The sequence below is a fragment of the Meles meles genome, chromosome 5, assembly GCF_922984935.1.
Source record: "Meles meles chromosome 5, mMelMel3.1 paternal haplotype, whole genome shotgun sequence".
Taxonomy (NCBI): Eukaryota; Metazoa; Chordata; class Mammalia; order Carnivora; family Mustelidae; genus Meles; species Meles meles.
In genome coordinates this window covers 91514049-91531696 of record NC_060070.1, presented here as the reverse complement: position 1 = coordinate 91531696, position 17648 = coordinate 91514049, and the positions used below count along the sequence as shown (strand labels likewise).

Below are 17648 nucleotides of genomic sequence, written 5' to 3'. Positions count from 1 at the left end.
CTCAGAGCAACATTTCGGGTTTGATTCGTGTTCATACTTCCCTCCCTCCGTATGCGAAAAAACAGAGGCAAAGACCCCACAGTCTGTGCACAAAAATGATACATTTATTGAAAGAGTATTTTTTTTAATACAAAAGAAAGCTCTGTACATAGGACTGTGACCATGTCCACTATTCCTGGGTCAACATCCCAGGGGAAGTAGAAACCACTGACATACTCCACATTCGCGCATACACACACACATACACACACACACACTCGGGCACACGCACACAAGCACACTCATGCGCGCGTGCACACACTCATGCACGCACATACACACTCCAGAGCCACCAAGGAAGGGAAACACCAAGGGTTGCTGCACATATAAATGCCACCTCATCCCTGACGCACACATGTTCTCCCAAGGCCACGCTCACACAACACACATTATAAGCACTTTGCCTGATTCACTCACTGGGTCTGTCTTTTGTGGGAAAGAGAGGAGGAATTCATCAGTCTCCTCCCCTGGGTGGGGGAGTGGGGAGTGAGTGAGTGATCGTGGAGTGAAACAAGAGCAGAGAAAGGGGGCTGGGCAGTTACAGACCTGAGTCCCAAGCTCCCCCACTCTCTGACCCCTGATTTGCCATGCCCCAGCCTTGTAAGCCACCCATAAGCCCCAGCTATCTCCAGGAGAAAGCCCAGAATGGTGACTTCCATCTTGGCACCCCAAACCGGGGCAAGACAGCAATGGGGGTTAGAGGTTACAGGGGGTTCTCAAACGCATCGGCAAATCATCCCCTTGATAACTAAACTGTGCGCAAAAACTTCCCCCACCCCTTCACCTAATCACAGAAGCAGGATTGTTCCTCCTGAAGGCAGTCACGGGGGTTAATAAAACTCCACCCCAACTGCTGCCCTGTTCTGAAAAAGCTCCCTTTCTGGATAAAGGGGGTGAAGGTAGGCTCTGACACAGGGTAAAAGACCCTCCCCCTATGCTGGCCCATCCTCAAGGTCTACCCCAAAGGGGGCAGAGTGGGGTAGGGCACGGCCCCTGTACAAATTACATAAATACTGAGGTTACACTTAGAAAAATAAAGTCATTTTCTTCAAGGCTTTTTGTCTTAATTTAAAAAAGTTACAGTAGCTGCTCACTCCCTGGGAGAGCTGCCCCTTTCTGGCTCCCCTATCCCTATACTCAGCCCAAGAGCTGCTCCCCTTTCTTCTGACCCCCATTCCTGCCTCTTACCCCCTCCCAGACCGCACCCTGCTCACTGCAACTTGGGCCCCAGGCAGCTGCAGGCCTGGGGGAGCACAAGGCTGCAATGCCCATGCGTGTGGCACAAATGAAGTCAGTTGCCTCTACCTGACACCCTCCCACCCCCGCCCCCACATTTGGTCTCCCTCTTCCCTCTCCCTTGCAACAGCCTTAAAGGGCAAAAAGAGACCCAGGGCTGTGGGTCACCCTCCCCACCCCGTTGGGGCATGGCCTGAGGGCCCCTCCCCCGGTTTTCTCCTGGAAACAACCCAGGACCGGGCAATCCCAGAATCTCCCCTACACACTGGTGGGCCCCGAGCTCATGGGGTGGCTCTGTCCCCAGAGGCCCAGCCAGTTCCGGGGAGCCCCAGGGCTCCCCAGGGAAGGGGAGCTTGGGCAGGGAGGGGGACGAGAAAAACGCCATAAAAAAAAGTTTAAATATTTTAAAAATATATATTTATAGATTTGTTTTCACTTCGTCTCCTCAAATAAAAAGTTCAAAATCAACTTTAAGTAAAGCAGCTGGGAGGAAGGGGGCGGGAGACAGGGTGAGAGGGAACTCTGATGGTTCCCTCCAACCCAGGAGTCCCTGGAGTTCCGAGGGGATCAGCAAGGCAGGGCAGGGCAGCTGGCCCTGGGAACCTGCTCTGTGCACAGGCCCAGCTCTCAGAAGCTGCAGGGACAACGTGGCGGTGGCGTGAGGGAAGAAGCCCCATCTCCCCAGGCAGCTCCCTGAGGGGCAGGGTAGGGCTCTTCTTACCCAGCCTGTGACAGACACAGCGCTGACATGGGGTCAGCAGGGAGGCTGGGAGAGGACCCCAACTGCTTCCTCAGGGGGAACACGGTGCCTAGTCCCACAGAGGCCTATGTGTGGGAAGGTGGGGCACGGTCCCATTGAATAAGCTAATACTCATGGCAAACATGGAGCCAAGCTGGCAAGGGGAGTCTGAGGAGGGAGGACAGCCCCACCGTCAACAGAAAAGGGGAGGTGGAGCTAGAAGGAGGGGAGGGTGAGGGAGGATGGGGTGGAGGGCAGGCTGGCCCATTTCTTTGGCTGGAGTGAGAGGGCTCAGTCCTGTGGCTGCCCACTCCTCCTCCCTGCCTCCCTCCTGCGGCCCGTCAACGTGTGTGTAAAGAAAACGTGAAAAGGCAACAATAAATAAGTGGTGCCATCCCGTGGGCCATCTGTCCAGGGCGGCAGGGCGGATCAGTCACTCTTGGCGCTGTGGGCGGCGTCCAGGTTCACCACCTGTAACTCGGTGAGGTTGCTGCTGCTCCCAGCCTGCTGCCCTATCACAGCCATCTGGAGGGAAGGAGTGCGTCAGGAAGAGGGAGCAGGAACTGACCAGACAGCTCAAGCTCCCCCCTGCTTGCCTGCCTGTCCACCACAGGCCTGACTGGGAAAACAGGTCTCCTGGCTGGGAGTCTTGGCTTTGACAAATGGGTTAATGGAACTCCCGGGGTCAAGATAAAGAACTGGCTGGCTGGCTGGCTGGGGGGAGGTGAAGGGTGCCCCCCACCCCACCTACCTGGTGAAGCTGAACTGCAGAAACAGGGATCTGCACTGTCCCAGACGGCGCTGTGAGGAACACCTGGGGTACACCACCTGCATTGGGAACCCACAGGAGACACTCAAACTGCTTGCTCAAGAGAAACTTCCAGATACTGGAGAAGTGGTGATAACTGTACAAGTGACCCGGTAAGTCTCAGATGCAAGCACCCAAGGGTGAATGTCCAAATGTGTCCATGTGTGCATGTGGCTGTGGATTTTCAAGTGTGCGGGAGTACCCTAGTGGACAACCAGGGGTGTCGGGATACGTGTGCAAGCATCCGTGTGTGCATGTGTAGAGATATGTGTGTAGGAATATGTAGGCAGCTTTAGTCTGTGTATGTATATGTGCGTGTGTCCATCTAGGTGTGCATGAGGGGCCCATTCAAGCGTGCGCCTGTGTAAGGGAGGAAACGGTCCTCCTTTCCTGAGCCCCACCGCACAACTCACCTTGCTCCTGGACCTGGCTGTGGGACACCTGCATGGTGGATGGCGCCTGGGAGAAGGCATTGAGCACGGTGAGGCTGCCATCAGCCAAGCCCGAGGTGGGTGCGTACATCACCGCATGGGGACTAGGGTACATCATGTGGCCACCCACAGTTGTGGGCACAGATGACGTCATGATGGTGGCAGGCAATGTCACTGGCAAACACAGACACATGTTAGGGAGGTTGGCCCTGGTCCCTACTGATAGACCCCATCCCACCTCCAGGAGTTCCAGGGCTCCGGACTCCTCATGCCATTGCCCAGGTCAGCAGCTCGACAAGACTCGTTCCTCCGGTCCCTGTGTCATCAACTAAGAAAAGCCTTATTTTTTCTTACACAGGAGCATCAACCTTTAATTATATCCCATCATGTTATACCATTCAATTGTCTATCTGCTGAATTCTTCATTCCAAGACCATAAGGCCCTGGGAGAAACAAGGATTGCAATGACTGATCCACTCTAGGGAAACTCAGATACTCCCCTTTTAGGGGGCTCCATCACCCCAATTTTTTTTTTATTTTTCCTCCCTCTTCCTAAATGTGTGGCTAACAAACTCATCTTTTAAATAACCAAGGTTAATGTGCATAAGGTCACTTGGGATCTTGTTAAAATGCAGATTCTGATTCCGTAGGTTTGGGGTAAGGCTTAAGAGTTTACGTTTCTGGAGCACCTTCCTTCGGCTCAGGTCATCTCAGGGTCCTGGGATCGAGCCCTGCATTGGGCTCTCTGCTCAGCGGGGAGCCTGCTTCCCTTCCTCTCTCTCTGCAGGCCTCTCTGCCTACTTGTGATCTCTGTCTGTCAAATAAATAAAATCTTAAAAAAAAAAAAAAAGTGGTATACATTTCTATCAAGTTCCCACGTGATGCTGGTCTTCTGTCCATAGACCACATCACATATAACAAGGTTGTTAAGGGCAAAAACTTAAAAGTAATTTTATTTTGGGGCACCTGGGTGGCTCAGTGGGTTAAGCCTCTGCCTTCAGCTCAGGTCATGATCTCAGGGTCCTGGGATCGAGCCCCACATCAGGCTCTCTGCTCAGCAGTGAGCCTGCTTCCCCCTCTCTCTCTGCCTGCCTCTCTGCCTACTTGTGATCTCTGTCTGTCAAATAAATAAATAAAATCTTAAAAAAAAAAAAAAAAAAGGTAATTTTATTTTGAAAGCATTTCATCATTTCTGAAATGACCAGAGACAACGAGGTGAATTATGGCTACTCAAAACTTAGGATGCCCTCCCACAAGGAGACAACTGCTCTATAAATCTTTCCTGGTAATTAAGCAAACACGTGTCCTTGGGCAAGTAACTTCTCCTTTCTGGCCCCCTGGCTTCTCACCTGAATGAGAAGAGTGGCTCCAATGGTCCCTCATTTCTTCCTGAAATCCACAGCCCTACTGCAGCACAGGGTTCCAAACCCTGCCATCCTCACCTGACCTTCCCATAAGGATTAGGGTAACGGTTGAGCCAAAAGCCTCCATGTCCACCTTAAGAAACTGTCTGACCTTAGTTATAGGAGGGGTACTGCTGGGCCCCTGCAGCTAGACCTCATGAAGGAGGTGGGGCAGGGAGGAGAGAGCTTCGAGCTATACCTGTCCCGCTGGAGGAGGTCTGCGTGAGGTCTGTGCTGCTGTCGCGAGAGGGAGACGCTTGCTGCGGGGCCTGGTGCACCTGAATGGCCTGCACTGGGACCTGCTGGGCCACTGCCCCACCTAGGAGACACAGAGACTTACTCATGCTCTGTCCTACCCGGTCACCACCTGCACCAAGCACCCATGAACACCCCCAGCCCCAGGGTCTGGCACACCGCTCCCTGACTCCCATAGCTATTTTCACGGGAGCTAATGAGGTCTTTCATGTCCTGAATCTTGTCTCCAGGGGTTTCTGCACTCTGCTCTTGCCCCTCCCCCCTCCTCCCACCCCAGGACTTGTCTCTGCCTCCTTGGGTGATAGAGGAGCTGGCACTGAACCAACGAGAACATGCCCCACTCAAGGTAGGGAGGTGGTGGAATGTCTACTGTCCCTCTGGCAGTGCAGGCACAGAGCTGGGCTGGCTAGACAAGGCCAGAGGGTATGGTTGAAACTTACTGACAAGGAGAGCAGGGGTCCCGGGGGAAGGGTATGCCTGCCAGTGGGAGGTAAGAGGCTTCCCTTGAGCTCTGGCTGTCCACCCTCCTCTGAGCAAGGAAAGAGGTTCCCCTTGTGCCAGCCCTCAGCCCACTCTTGGCATGCTCAGTTTGCCTCTTGTGACTCACCAGGCATGAGGGTGAAGCTGGTCGGCAGCTGCATGAGGCCCCCAGAGGAGACGGGGCCACTGCCTGTACTCTTCAGCACAGTCCCGTTGGCACTGCTGACAGCGCTGGGGCTGACGCTAGCAGACACTGGTGCCAGGTAGTTTGTGATGGGGAAGGAGGGGCCACTGCTGACTTGCATGGTGGTAGAGGTGCTGGGTGCTGTTTGGATGGTGGAGGTGGTACCCGGTAGGTTGGTGACCGTGAACGCCTGTTTCAGTGTGTCCTACACCCAGAGTAAAGATACAGCAGTGAGCCTCTGCCAGACCCTGCCCCTGCAGAAGCTTTGTGTGGAGGGCCGGCCCAAGACTGGAATCAGTGTGCTTGGGTTCAAACCCCAGCTCTGCCATTTACCTGCAGAGGCTGACCTCTGGGCAAGTTACTGAGCTGCTGAGCTTCAGTTTCCTGTCCGTAAAAGAACACTTAGCCCATAGGCGTCATGAAGACTAATAAGTGAACATAAATAAAGTTCCTAATACCTAAAAGGAGCAATAAGTATTTGCTGTGCTTATGATGACGGTGATGTCATCATCGTAAGTCCCAAAATCCTCTGCCCCAATGGACTATGGTAATCACTCTGGCTGCGGAATCAAGCACAGGGGTCCATTCCCAGCTCTGGCAATGACCATCTATGTGATCCTGGAAAAATCATTTTTTCTTTCTGAGCCTCAGTTCTCCTGGTGTGTAAACACGAGGGGGCTGGGCTACTATGTCCTCTTTAAAAATGTCCTTCCGGGTCTGATTTGCCAGGCTTCTGAGATAGGGACGAGTGTTTTTCAGGGAACCTAGGGTTTCGGAGAGATCTTGGGTATCTGGCAATTAAGCACTCATCCCAAATTCTTAAGATTTAGATTACCAAAGGAATTTATTCCTCCAGCAAAATTCCCTGGGAATAAATGAGCCCTACTGCTTAAAGAGTTTGCAACTACATATGACACGCCTGTAAGAGGGGGGAACCTGGAGCACTGACTCTCCCCTCCAAGAGGCTTTGTTCTTAGAAGGGGAAGGAGGAAGCCACGATCTGAGAACCAAGCCCAGAGAACTGAGGGGGTTCAAATACTGGGGGTGGGTCAAGGCGGGATGTTTGCTAGGCAGCCGAGCTCAAAGCCCCTGATTGGTGAAGGCGTTGCTAAGGCAAACAGTGCCGCTTCTTCTGATTGGCCAGTTAATGAAGGGCCACCCGGAAGGAGGAGCTCCCGAGAGAGGCAATGGAGGAAGCCCTGCCCCCTCTCCTTACCGGGAAAAGGAAGGGGGAGGCGTAACTAGGGCCGGCATCCCTAGCAGCCGCGAATACACTCCCTAAACGTGTCCAGGCCCGGACATCCTGAAGAGGTAGGCGGCTGGCTAGTTAGGTAGTCTCCAGCCCAGTCAACCAGCCCGCCTGCCGACAGTGCTGGGTTCCCAGGACCCTGGAGCCCACGGGTGCTTCCTTCCTACTCCCTGGCAACCCAGCCTGCCGCGAGGGCAGGGCTAAGCTACGCCCCCGCCCCCAGCAGGGAGACAGCTGGCGGGAGGAATGCGAGGGCCCTGCCAGGCGGGCGGGCTGCAGGCGGGAGGCCGGCCTGGAGCCGGAGCCGGCCTTATAAGGACACGGAGGCCGCCCGCTTATCTAGGGGGCCGGCCTCCTGTCAGGATGGCGAGGATGGACACCTGTCCCCTAGGATGAGGGTACTAACCCGGCTCCGTTCCACATCAGTGGGCACTTGTCCTGAGTGAGGGAGAGAGGCACCCACCCCCAACCCTGTCTGCCAGTGAAGTCCCTCCCTTTCTTTCCCCTTAGACAGGCGACCCAAACACACCTTGGTCTCCCCACTGCTGTCCGACTCCGACACCTGGTAGGTGAGGTCTGTTTCTTCAAAGCCCGTGGCACTCATTCTCTGGTCTGTGGTGGGGTCTGAGCGGGGTGGAGAGTCTGGCGAGTTGAGGCAGGTCTGAATCAGTGCCTTGCCAGTCTCACTGGTGATCATGGGCTGCAGTTTGCGGGTGGCAAAGGTATACACATGGCCTGTTTCACTGGCCACCAGCAACAGCACCTGTGTCCCTGTCAGCGTGGACAGCTCATAGGCCTGGGGGGGGGGGGGGGGGGGAGATGGGTAAGTCAGCCAAACTTTTTCTTTCTACCTTCCTTGGTAAGTAGGGAATACACAGTGATCTCAAGCCCCTGCCCCATCCCACCCCACCCCCCAGTGACCTTCCTCTCCAGTGACTGGGGCTGGGGGAGGGTCCTATCAAAATATCTGAAAGAGAGCTGGAGAGCAGAAAAACTACCCATGCTCCTCCTTTGAGGAGCAGCCACTGACCTGCAGATAGCCCAAGCAAGCAGTCACAGCCCCCTAGTGACAGAATGTATAACCTCAGGGGACACAGAGGGCCCCAGGTAGCCTCTCCTGAATACAGCTTGGTGCCAGGAGCCTCAGAGAGAGGGCTCCCACCCACCCACTCTTCGCTGTCGTAAGAAACAGACAGAATAAAACTGCTATCTCACTGGAAGTCTGAGAAGACATTAGGGATGGGGAGTGGGGTCACATAAGCTCTAAACTGTCCCATGTTTCTTCCCAGAAACTGCACAGGTCCTAACCTTATGCCCTATAATACTGTGCTAGCAGCTTTTTTCTTTCTTTGTCTTGATGCAACAGGGTTTGGAGTGATGGGAGATGGGGCTAGATTAGCAGCTACTACCCTGCCACAAGCCCAGGGAGGGGACCTTCAAGAGTGGCCTCAGAGATGGCCTGCTTACTCCCAAAAAAGTTCCACAACCCACCTTGGAAGCAGCTCTGGTTTTTATATGGGACAGAAATAAACACCACCAGCCCATGTCCCCAGGTTTCTAGCTTCTTATTTCCCAGTTCATCTGCTTCCATCCTTTCCCGTATCTCCTACACCTCAAGACGACTCTTTCCTCACCCCTTTTCACTGGATAGCTGGCTAAAAGAGGAACAATTTCTAGGTACCTCTGCAAACCTCCCTGCCTTCCCCCAAACTCCATGCACAGATTCTCTCTAGGGCTGGAAATCCCACTTGTCCCAAAGGCAGATGGTCCTGAAGGCTGTCCTGCAGGGAGTGCACCGGTGTCCAGTGGATGCAAGGGAAGACACATGGCCATCGTGGGACTTAGTCCCTGCTGCTCAAGGCAGCATCAGTTGTCCTGCCCTGCTCCCTCACCTAGGGCTCCTGAGCCCCACTGGGTCATCAGACCTGCTTGTCCTTCCAGCCAGCACTACTCTTGTGGTGCCCACCTTCCTCCCACACATGCTGGCTCATTGTTTTTACAGAGATCTAGCCTCTTGAACTCCATACCTTCCCCTTGGCTCCCTGCTTTTCCGGCACCCTCCCCGGAACACCAGAAGGCACTGGATCTAGTGACCCCCGCGTCTCATTAACCACCTCCCGAGCAGCCTCCCATTACCACTCTTCATCCCTTCACTCCACAAGGGCCCTGTTCCTCTCCCGCGCCCGTCACTCCCACCTCGGCGCCTTTCCCCTCTTCTCTGGACGTTCCCGGCATCTCCCCTCTCCCCACATTTCCCGGGCGGCCCCTCCCCTTTCGCCCTCCCGGGGTAACAGCCATCCCTCCCACACACCTCCTGCGGACTCGCAGCCTCTCACCTCCGCCTCGGCTCTGCCTTCCTCTCAGGCTCCCCTTGCGTGTCCCCACCCTCCCGGTCCCCCGTGGCCGGCCAGCCTCCGGGCCCGGTACCTTTTTCATGATGCCTGTCTTCCTCTTGCTGAAGGTCGTGTAGCGCCGCAGTTTGTTGTCGATGAACTCCATCTTGATCTTCACGCGGCCCCGAGTCTTCTTACCCGGCTTGGCCCCGCTCACCGCGCCACTCACCGGCCCATAGCCTCCGGTGGCCGCCGCCGCCGCCTCGGGCCCACCGACGAGCTCCATCTCGCTCAGGCTCCGCTTGAGGCCGCGCCGCTCCGCGCCCAGCTCCTCCTCCTCGCCCGACTCCGAGTCGCCCTCGCTGCCGCTGTAGACTAGGGCCCCCGCGGTGGGCGCCGGGGTGGTTGTCGCTGCTACTGCAGCCTCCCGCTCGAGGCGGCCCGGCCCGAGCCCCGCGCCGTTCCCGGGAACCCGGCCCCCGTTAGCCCCGCGAGTCCCGCCGCCACCTCCCGGCCGCCCCGTCGGGGTCCGGTTCAGGCTGCCTCCCAGAGCCGAACCCCGGCCCAGCGCCGCGGCGGCCCCAGCTTGGCTCGGTAACATGGCGCTCAATGCAGGAGGGCGAACGGGCAGTCAGCGAGGAATCGGAGCCGCCGCCGCCGCCGCCGCCGCCATCGGCTTCCCGGCTCAACCCGGCACTCCCGCTGCTGCTAGAGCCGCTATCGCTGCCGCCGTCGCCGCTGCGAACCCGGGGCCCCTGCACGCCCGGGCCGACCTGGGCCCTCACTTTCTTGCCCCTGTGGCCCGGGTTGCCCCAGGCCGCGCGGAGCGCCCCCTGTCCGTATGCTAGGGCGGCGCGCCCGGCGGCCGTCAGCGTCCCCCGGGGGGCAGGGGCTGCTGGCCGCGGCCGAGACGGCGGGTGGAGGGGGCCGGGACCACGCGCTGGCGGCGGAGGGATCCCCCGACCCTTCCCCCCATATAAAGAGATACAATGTTTCCTTTTATGGCGAGGCCGTTCCTTATATGGTGAGCCCCTGCGCCCCCTCCGCATTGGTCCGCGGTTCCGGCACCTCCGCTTTCCATTGGCCCACAGGGAGCTCTTATTTGCATAGACATACCGAACTCGCTGCTGTCATCGCGCGTCAGACGGCGACTCCGAAAGGGGAGGAGCCGAAGCCTCTTAAAGGAGCAGGAGAGGCGGTACGACTCCGCCCCCCAGACCAGAGAATGGTAGACTTGGGAGGGACCTGAGGAGAGGAAGCCTGGGAGGGGACCCGAGCGCAGTCCCGCAGCGGAATGGGAGCAGCACTGGGAATCTGGCACTGGAAGGGCTGGAAGCAAACATTAGGGTAGTCCCTGAGCGGATTGGGCGGGTTGCAGTAAATGATAGAATACAGCCCAAATTCCAGGGGAATGCAGGGATTGGACCACTTCCCCCACGCCTTCCTGAGGGAGGCAAATTTACGGGCTGCGCAGAGGAGACTTGGGTCCCCGGTGTCCAAACTCGCTTCCCCGCCGCTCGGCTCCAATCCTTCCCCTCCCCCCCACCCCCGACTTCCTTTCCCTTTCCCTCTCTTTTCAAGGCGACGACACTTTCCCACCAGGCCGGCTCCCCGGTCCTCATTCATCATCCTCTGTACTGGAGGGATCTTTGGCAGACGGACATCTGGAAAAGACCGAGGGAGACAGTCGGCTTCCCGGTCCCCGAAGGGGGCAGGGAGACGAGATGAAGATCAGTGAAGACTTCCAGCTGCGGTCTGGGCTGGGGGAGGGGATGGTCCCGAGGATAAAGCCCACCCCACCGCCTGTGCAAAAGCCTGGGAAAAAGCAGAGCCAGGCAGAAAGTTTCAGCAACTAAGCAAGCCAGCCCGCGCAGCGCGTATACACACACACACCCCCCCACCCTTCTGTGGTTAACCCATGGTGGGGGTGGGGGTAGTTAGAACAGGAGCGGGACAAAGCCCAGGTTCAAGGTGTGGGTCGGGGTTTCAGCTCCAAAGCCGTGAAAATAGGTTGGGCTTTGCTGTTACAGAAATTTTTTCAAATCTGGAATCAGCCTCTTTGTATCCCTGTGGCTGGAAACAAGTATTGGGCCTCTCCAAATTCCATCATATTCCTCATTGTTGGTACCCATCCTATGTTGGGATCTTAATGCAGATTAAATGAGATAAAGGCTAAAGCATAGAGTAAGTGGTCAGTGGATAGTTAAGAGGAGCTCCCGGGCCGCATCGCTGGGATGAACATCTGGTTGCCTTTAAGGGGATGGGGGAATGATGATTCCTGCCTTAAAAGTTTTTGTGAAGACTGGGGCACCTGGGTGGCTCAGTGGGTTAAAGCCTCTGCCTTCTGCTCAGGTCATGATCCCAGGATCCTGGGATCGAGCCCCGCATCAAGCCCCGCATCAAGCCCCACATTGGGCTCTCTGCTCAGCGGGGAGCGTGCTTCCCTTCCTCTTTCTCTGCCTTTCTCTCTGCCTACTTGTGATCTCTGTTTGTCAAATAAATAAATAAAATAGTTTAAAAAATAAAAGTTTTTGTGAAGATTAAACAACGCAGTTTGTTGTGACCCATTAGTGGTAACAATAATTAAATGACTTCAGTGTACTGCAATGAGCATTTAAAATAATAAATTAATGAGTATTACAAAACACTAGGGCAAATATTTTTTTGTTGTTTTTAAGAATTTATTTATTTATTTGACAGACAGAGATCACAAGTAGACAGAGAGAGAGAGAGGAGGAACCAGGCTCCCCACTGAGCGGAGAGCCTAATGTGGGGCTCAATCCCAGGACCCTGGGATCATGACCTGAGTGGAAGAAGAGGCTTTAACCCACTGAACCACCCAGGTGCCCATAGGGCAAATATTTTTGCCTAGAACTTTTGTTTGCATTAGTTTTATATTGAACCATATAAGATGGCCATTTTATAGGTCAAGAGGGTAGCATATTGTTGATTTCATATGGCCCAATGTGCCAACCAGATAACAATGTCAGTTGCATTTCCTACTGTAAGTCATGTCCAAGGACTTTGAGAAATACTGAAACAAGGTATGTTCAAATGATTTGTGAGAACTAATGCGTGTATTAGTATTATCATCAAATCCTTGCCTATGGGAATTAAGAGTCCTACTCTTCCCCAATTCCCAATACCTTCAAAGAGGGGGGGTTTTTCCCCCCTTTTCCTAATTTACTTTATATCACAGGTAGTTTAACATATGGAATGTGTTAACTCAAGAGGAAGAACAGGTCAAATACATAAATAGGTTCCAGAAGAGCCACAAATGGTGCTTGGGACTGTGATCTGTCTGAGCAGGGCAGTCTTAAAACCACAGCCCTGGGCTGATTCCTTCCTCACTTCTAAAGACTTTTTTGAGACCCTCCCCTAATTTAGACCCATGCAAGGTTCACAAGCCTTAGCAGTGGTACCCCCAGAGGACAGCTACTGTCTGCCACATGCACCAGGCATGGTGTGTGGAATGAGCACAGTTCTTAAGTTTCCCTTCAAATAGATTGACCTCTCCCATTTCACCCAATCCCTGAGCCACTGCCCACCAGCATTAGTGCCCCAGCTCTTTGGGCTGGGATGCCTTCATTTTCATAATCCTTTGTCACCATGGGGTGGGGGGAGGGGTAGGCAGGGCACCACAGCCACAGAGGACTGGATTACTGTAGGCTCACAAGCCAAAACTGTCGTTATAAATAAAGGCAAAAATCAAGAAGTGGCTCCACAGATGTGTTTTGTTGGTGCCATAGAGTATTTTGAAATCAGAAGTTTTTACATAAAAGTCTGGATTCTCTCAATACATTAACTACAGGTCTGGCACCCCCAAGAGCACTAGAGCCTTGACCTGAACTGAGCAGGGGCCATAGCAGACGCCTCTGCTCTCAGGTTCACTATAGGCTCCACAGAGCTCACTGAGCTCAGATAAGTGCTTGGCCTGGCCTCTCTGGAATGTGAGTTTGGTACTTCTCTGATAAGGCCTGTATCACAGTAGCCCCCGTGGAAGATGGGAGCTCATGTCTACCCCAGACATGAAGGACCTCCAGAGGGGCATCAAAATGCCAGCCAGATGCCCCGGATACGACACCATTCCCACCTAGACCTTTCTTTCTTTTTCTCCTGGTTTTTATCGCCCAAGTTATACCAGAACAAAATTAAGGATTGCTTTAAAAAATGACTATCACACACACAAGAAAAAAAAAGAAAAAGAAAACCCAAAACTACCACTCTAAGTGTTGGCATTTGGAATTAAGCTTTACACAAGGACTCTTTGTAGAGAAGAGACCTTGTGGCATGGTAGCGTTAGATAGAATAGAAAGGAAAAGAGGTTGTTGACTCAGTGTGCCCAGGGAAAGTCTGGAAAGCCACACTCCAGACACTACTAGTGCCTCCCACTGGAGAGTAGAGTTGGAGAGAGAGAGGTGTGTGTTTTGCTTTCTACAAGTCTGTACCATTTGACTTCTTCGATGATCATTATTTATGTTTTTTCTTTTTTTAAAAATATTTTATTTATATGACAAAGAGAGAGAGAGAGGTCACAAGTAGGCAGAGAGGCAGGCAGAGAAAGGGGGAAGCAGGCTCCCTGCTGAGCAGAGCCTGATGGGGGGCTCGATCCCAGGACCCTGAGATCATGACCTGAGCCGAAGGCAGAGGCTTAACCCACTCAGCCACCCAGGCGCCCTTGTTTTTTTTCTCTTAAAATTAAGCAAAGATACAAACAGGGTAGGGGTAGAATAAATGGATTCTGATGATGGGCTGCACAGAGGAGGGGGTGCACAGAGAGGAGGACTCACAATGGATGGGAGTAAGGGTGACCATCACCCCCAAATTAGTACCATTGACAGAAAGAGAGGCCCTGGCTGGAGAAGCAAGGTTGTGAGAGAGAGTTCAGTGAGAGCCCCGGGAAGCAGGCAGTGGGAAATGACCTGCAGGAAATGGGGAGTGTGTGTCTGCAGCTTGAGGGTGAAGCTAGAATCTGAGCTAATGCTCTGGGAATTATGCACACCGAAGGGCCAATTAAAGCCCCAGGAGATGAGACAAGATTCCTGAGGGTGAGCACATGGAGAGAGCAAAGCCAAGGAGAGAATCCAGAACAGCTGGCTCTGGGGCAGGCAGGCAGAAGGTGGAGACGGTGTACCAATGCCAAAGTCAGGAGAGGAGAGTGAAAAGGCAGATGTGATGAGCAGTGTTAGCGGTGGCCAAGCGGTTAAGGAAGACCAGGAGCGAGAGGAGGGTTAGTGCTTGGCCTTCTAGAGTACTTGAATCTTCCTAGGACTTCCGAGCACAACCTACAGTAAGAACTCATTTTACATCACGGCTTATGGTGAATTAGATCGCTGCCCCCAATTCTTCACACTCTGAGTGGAATTATACATCCAACATCTTTGCCATGTGAATCTGCATTATCTCCTCCTGGTTTTGATGTTGGGTTTCAACATGTGACCTGCTTTGGCCAATAAAACGTTAATAGACTCATGGTTACATATGTCCATGTGGGATCCGGCGGGACCCCTTACATTACTGCCCTGCAGCAGAGCATGCTCTGGGGCCCGCAGAGGAGACACAGGCCAGACCTACAGCCTGGAGCCCTAGCCCAGCTCAACTCCGCCAGGTCTGGCCAAGATCAGCTGAACCTCACTAATCTGCAGAATCATGCATGACAAAAACAAATTCTAAGAACTGAGATTTAGGGGCTTATTATACAGCATCACCACCCCAAGAGCTGACATAATCCAAGACACACAAACGTATTCAATATCACATTTTGTAAAAGAACACTTACCCTTAAGGTATCCAATGTACTCTGATAGTTTCTATCGTTTCATTCTTTTTTTTTTGAATTTTATTTTCTTTTTTAAGATATTTATGCATTTCCTTGAGAGAGAGAGAGAGCACAGAGGGAGAGGAAGAAACAGACCCCTGCTGAGCAGGGAGCCCAACATGGGATTCGATCCCAGGACCCCAGGATCATGACCTGAACTGAAGGCAGACGTTTAACTGACTGAACCACCCAGGTACCCCATTTCATTCTTTTTTGAATGCCAGCTGCAACCCACACTTTGTAAAACAATGTTCTAGAAAAATTGTTCTTGAATTTTTTTTTCACTCCAACACATCTGTGGGCTATAACACACTGTATATCAACGAATAAGTGGCTCACTTACTGGCTGTGCGACCTTGGGGAAACTACCCAAACACTCTGCGTTTCAGTTTCCTAATCCGAGAAATGGGAACAATAATATCTGGCTCTAGACTAGTTGCAGAGATTAAATGGGATAACGCAGGTTAAGTGCTTAGCAAAGTCACTGGTATGAAACAGGTATCCAATACATATTAGATGTTATTTTTATTAATGAGAAGTTTGATAAGGAACAGAAGGAACCAGAGAAATTTCAGAGTTAAGATTGAGTTATGGACTGGGCGCCTGGGTGGCTCAGTAGGTTAAAGCCTCTGCCTTCAGCTCAGGTCATGATCCCAGGGTCCTGGGATCGAGTCCCACATCGGGCTCTCTGCTCGGCAGGGAGCCTGCTTCCTCCTCTCTCTGCCTGCCTCTCTGCCTACTTGTGATCTCTGTCTATCAAATAAACAAATAAAATCTTAAAAAAAAAAAAGATTGAGTTATGGACTACTTTCTCTTGGATGGGGAACCAGGCTGAAGTTACTGGAATAAGGTAGAGTATGACTGATGACCCTAAGTCTAACTAACTAATTAACTAACAAAGGATTGGGAATCAAACCAGCTGAGTGCCCTCAGCAGGGGCAATCCATGAGGCATCAGGCACTATCCCTCTGCTCTGTTCTACCTGCTCGCTCTCTCTCCAAGAGTCGTACAGGGATTCAGAGACCTGAATCCATCATTAACTCCTTCTCCAATCCAACTCTAACTTGCCCCCAGACTCCCCACCTTCTACCCTCCCCACCTGAGCGGGAGGATTAAGCCAAACAGCAAAGAACAAGTAGTTGGCAGTCAGAGAGCAACACAGGGTCACAGGGACAAGAGGTGGCCTTGCATCTTCCAGGCCCTGGTCGTTGCATTCTCAACGACCCGTGAACCAGAAAGGCCAGCGTCTACTCGTCATTGCCGTCCAAACCCCACAAGACTTCATGCAGCACATGGACACTTCTGGTAAGTGAGGGACAACGGGACACCATCCATGGACAAGGGCAGGGAATGAGCATCAGAAGCAGGCTGTAAAAAAGGCTTCTTTATTGAGAGCAGCGAGTGTTTAAAAAAAAAACAAAACAAACAAACAACAACAACAACAACAGCAATAAAGGTGTGAGGCAGGGGTGGCCCAACCTCCCCACCTCCTCCAGGGCCCACCCCTCCCTCCCATGCCCCCCACCCCACGCTGCAAGTACATACAAAAGCCGCCCATGGTGCATACAAAAAGGGCGGGTTATATAGTGTGAAAAGCTCCTGAAAACTCCTTCATCTGCCAGGCACTTAGGATGAGGAAAGGAGAGAAGGGTGGGGAGGAGGCATGGGTCTGGGTCAGTGTGCACAAGTCCACGGGGGGAGGATTCACTGGCGCATCCTCCGTAATCCTGGTGCAGACCCCAGGGTGGGCCCCAGGGACCAGAACTATTCAGAAACTTGAGTATATTAAGGAACTCCCCTCAGACCCAGCTCATCTCCAGCCTAGCCCTCCCTGGGCCAACTTGGCAGGTGAGTGGCAGAACTGGACCTGGTCAATGGAAGGAGACCCAGGCCAGAAATTGGGGTTACCTGAGGCACCCACACTGTCCCTGATGGGGGAAGGGGTGGCAGAGAAGGCTGCCCAGCTCAAGGCCCTAGTCACTCAGTCTGGGTCTGAATCAGCCTGCCCCAGGGCTGAGGATGAGGGAGAGGAGGAAAAATCCAGGCCCTGCCCAGACCTTAATAGTGCCTGTGGTCCCAGGGCAGGGCTCCTGGGGCCAAGGAGGACAGGGATCTTGCCCATCATGCTGTGGGTGCCCCTGAAGAAATCCTCCCCTGCCCATGCCACCCTGAGGCACAGCCTGCCTGGGCTCCTTCCTCACAGCTTGCTGTCTGCAGGGTTGTCTCCCAAGGTGTTGGCAATCTCGCTGAAGGACGGCCGGTCCTTGGGGCTGAGGGCCCAGCAGCGTTGCATCAGGCGGTAGAGCTTGGAAGGGCAGCCCTCAGGCTGTGGGAGTCTGGCTTTCCCAGCCTGCAAGTCTGCAGGGAAGATGGTGGATGGAGTTTTAGTCAAAACATTTCAGCACCTGTCCCACCCGGTGGAGCCCGTAGTTCCCCAAGCAGACACATGAGGGCGACTCGGGGTCAGGGCAATGGCCAGCGAGTGGTGCATGGGCACTGACTCCAGCAAGGGGCATACGGGAAGTATCTTGCAATCAAAGGTGATGGCTCCGGTGATCCTGGCCCCAGCTCTCTCTGGCTGGTGAGGGCAGGGTCCACAGGAGGCAGCCAATGCATGAGGACCGAAGTGGGGTCAACGGGCAGGCGTCAGAGTGGCAGGACTGGGCACTGGGG

General features: G+C 53.7%; 2 protein-coding genes and 1 long non-coding RNA gene across 3 annotated transcripts in view; all 3 read right to left on the bottom strand.

Annotated features, from left to right (window-relative positions):
• Positions 1 to 81: 81 nt before the first annotated feature.
• SRF (serum response factor) lies at positions 82 to 10105 on the bottom strand. The gene is made up of 7 exons (XM_046006209.1): positions 9252 to 10105; positions 7354 to 7620; positions 5519 to 5780; positions 4856 to 4975; positions 3236 to 3427; positions 2766 to 2842; positions 82 to 2539 (listed from the first exon to the last, which is right to left on the bottom strand). Exons 1-7 carry the CDS (start codon positions 9756 to 9758, stop codon positions 2444 to 2446), a joined length of 1521 nt encoding a protein of 506 aa, XP_045862165.1. The 5' UTR covers positions 9759 to 10105; the 3' UTR covers positions 82 to 2443.
• LOC123942332 lies at positions 3742 to 4281 on the bottom strand. Its single transcript, XR_006818399.1, has 2 exons — positions 4220 to 4281; positions 3742 to 3942 (listed from the first exon to the last, which is right to left on the bottom strand). It is a non-coding gene; the product is annotated as an uncharacterized LOC123942332 (long non-coding RNA).
• Positions 10106 to 16368: 6263 nt separating the features above from the next.
• Positions 16369 to 17648, bottom strand: part of PTK7 (protein tyrosine kinase 7 (inactive)) — a 62576-nt gene continuing 61296 nt past the window's right edge. Inside the window, exon 20 of the mRNA XM_046006585.1 lies at positions 16369 to 17333. Coding sequence (XP_045862541.1) covers positions 17173 to 17333 — 161 coding nt within the window. The 3' untranslated portion in view covers positions 16369 to 17172. The remainder of the gene's footprint in view (positions 17334 to 17648) is intronic.

Excerpts from the sequence above, each read along its gene's own strand:
- SRF (XM_046006209.1), bottom strand. The coding sequence starts at position 9,758 with ATGTTACCGAGCCAAGCTGGGGCCGCCGCGGCGCTGGGCCGGGGTTCG. Across the intron at positions 7,621-9,251 it reads AGACAGGCATCATGAAAAAG|GCCTATGAGCTGTCCACGCT; the intron begins GTACCGGGCCCG and ends CCCCCCCCCCAG. Across the intron at positions 3,428-4,855 it reads GACCTCCTCCAGCGGGACAG|TGACATTGCCTGCCACCATC; the intron begins GTATAGCTCGAA and ends TGTGTTTGCCAG.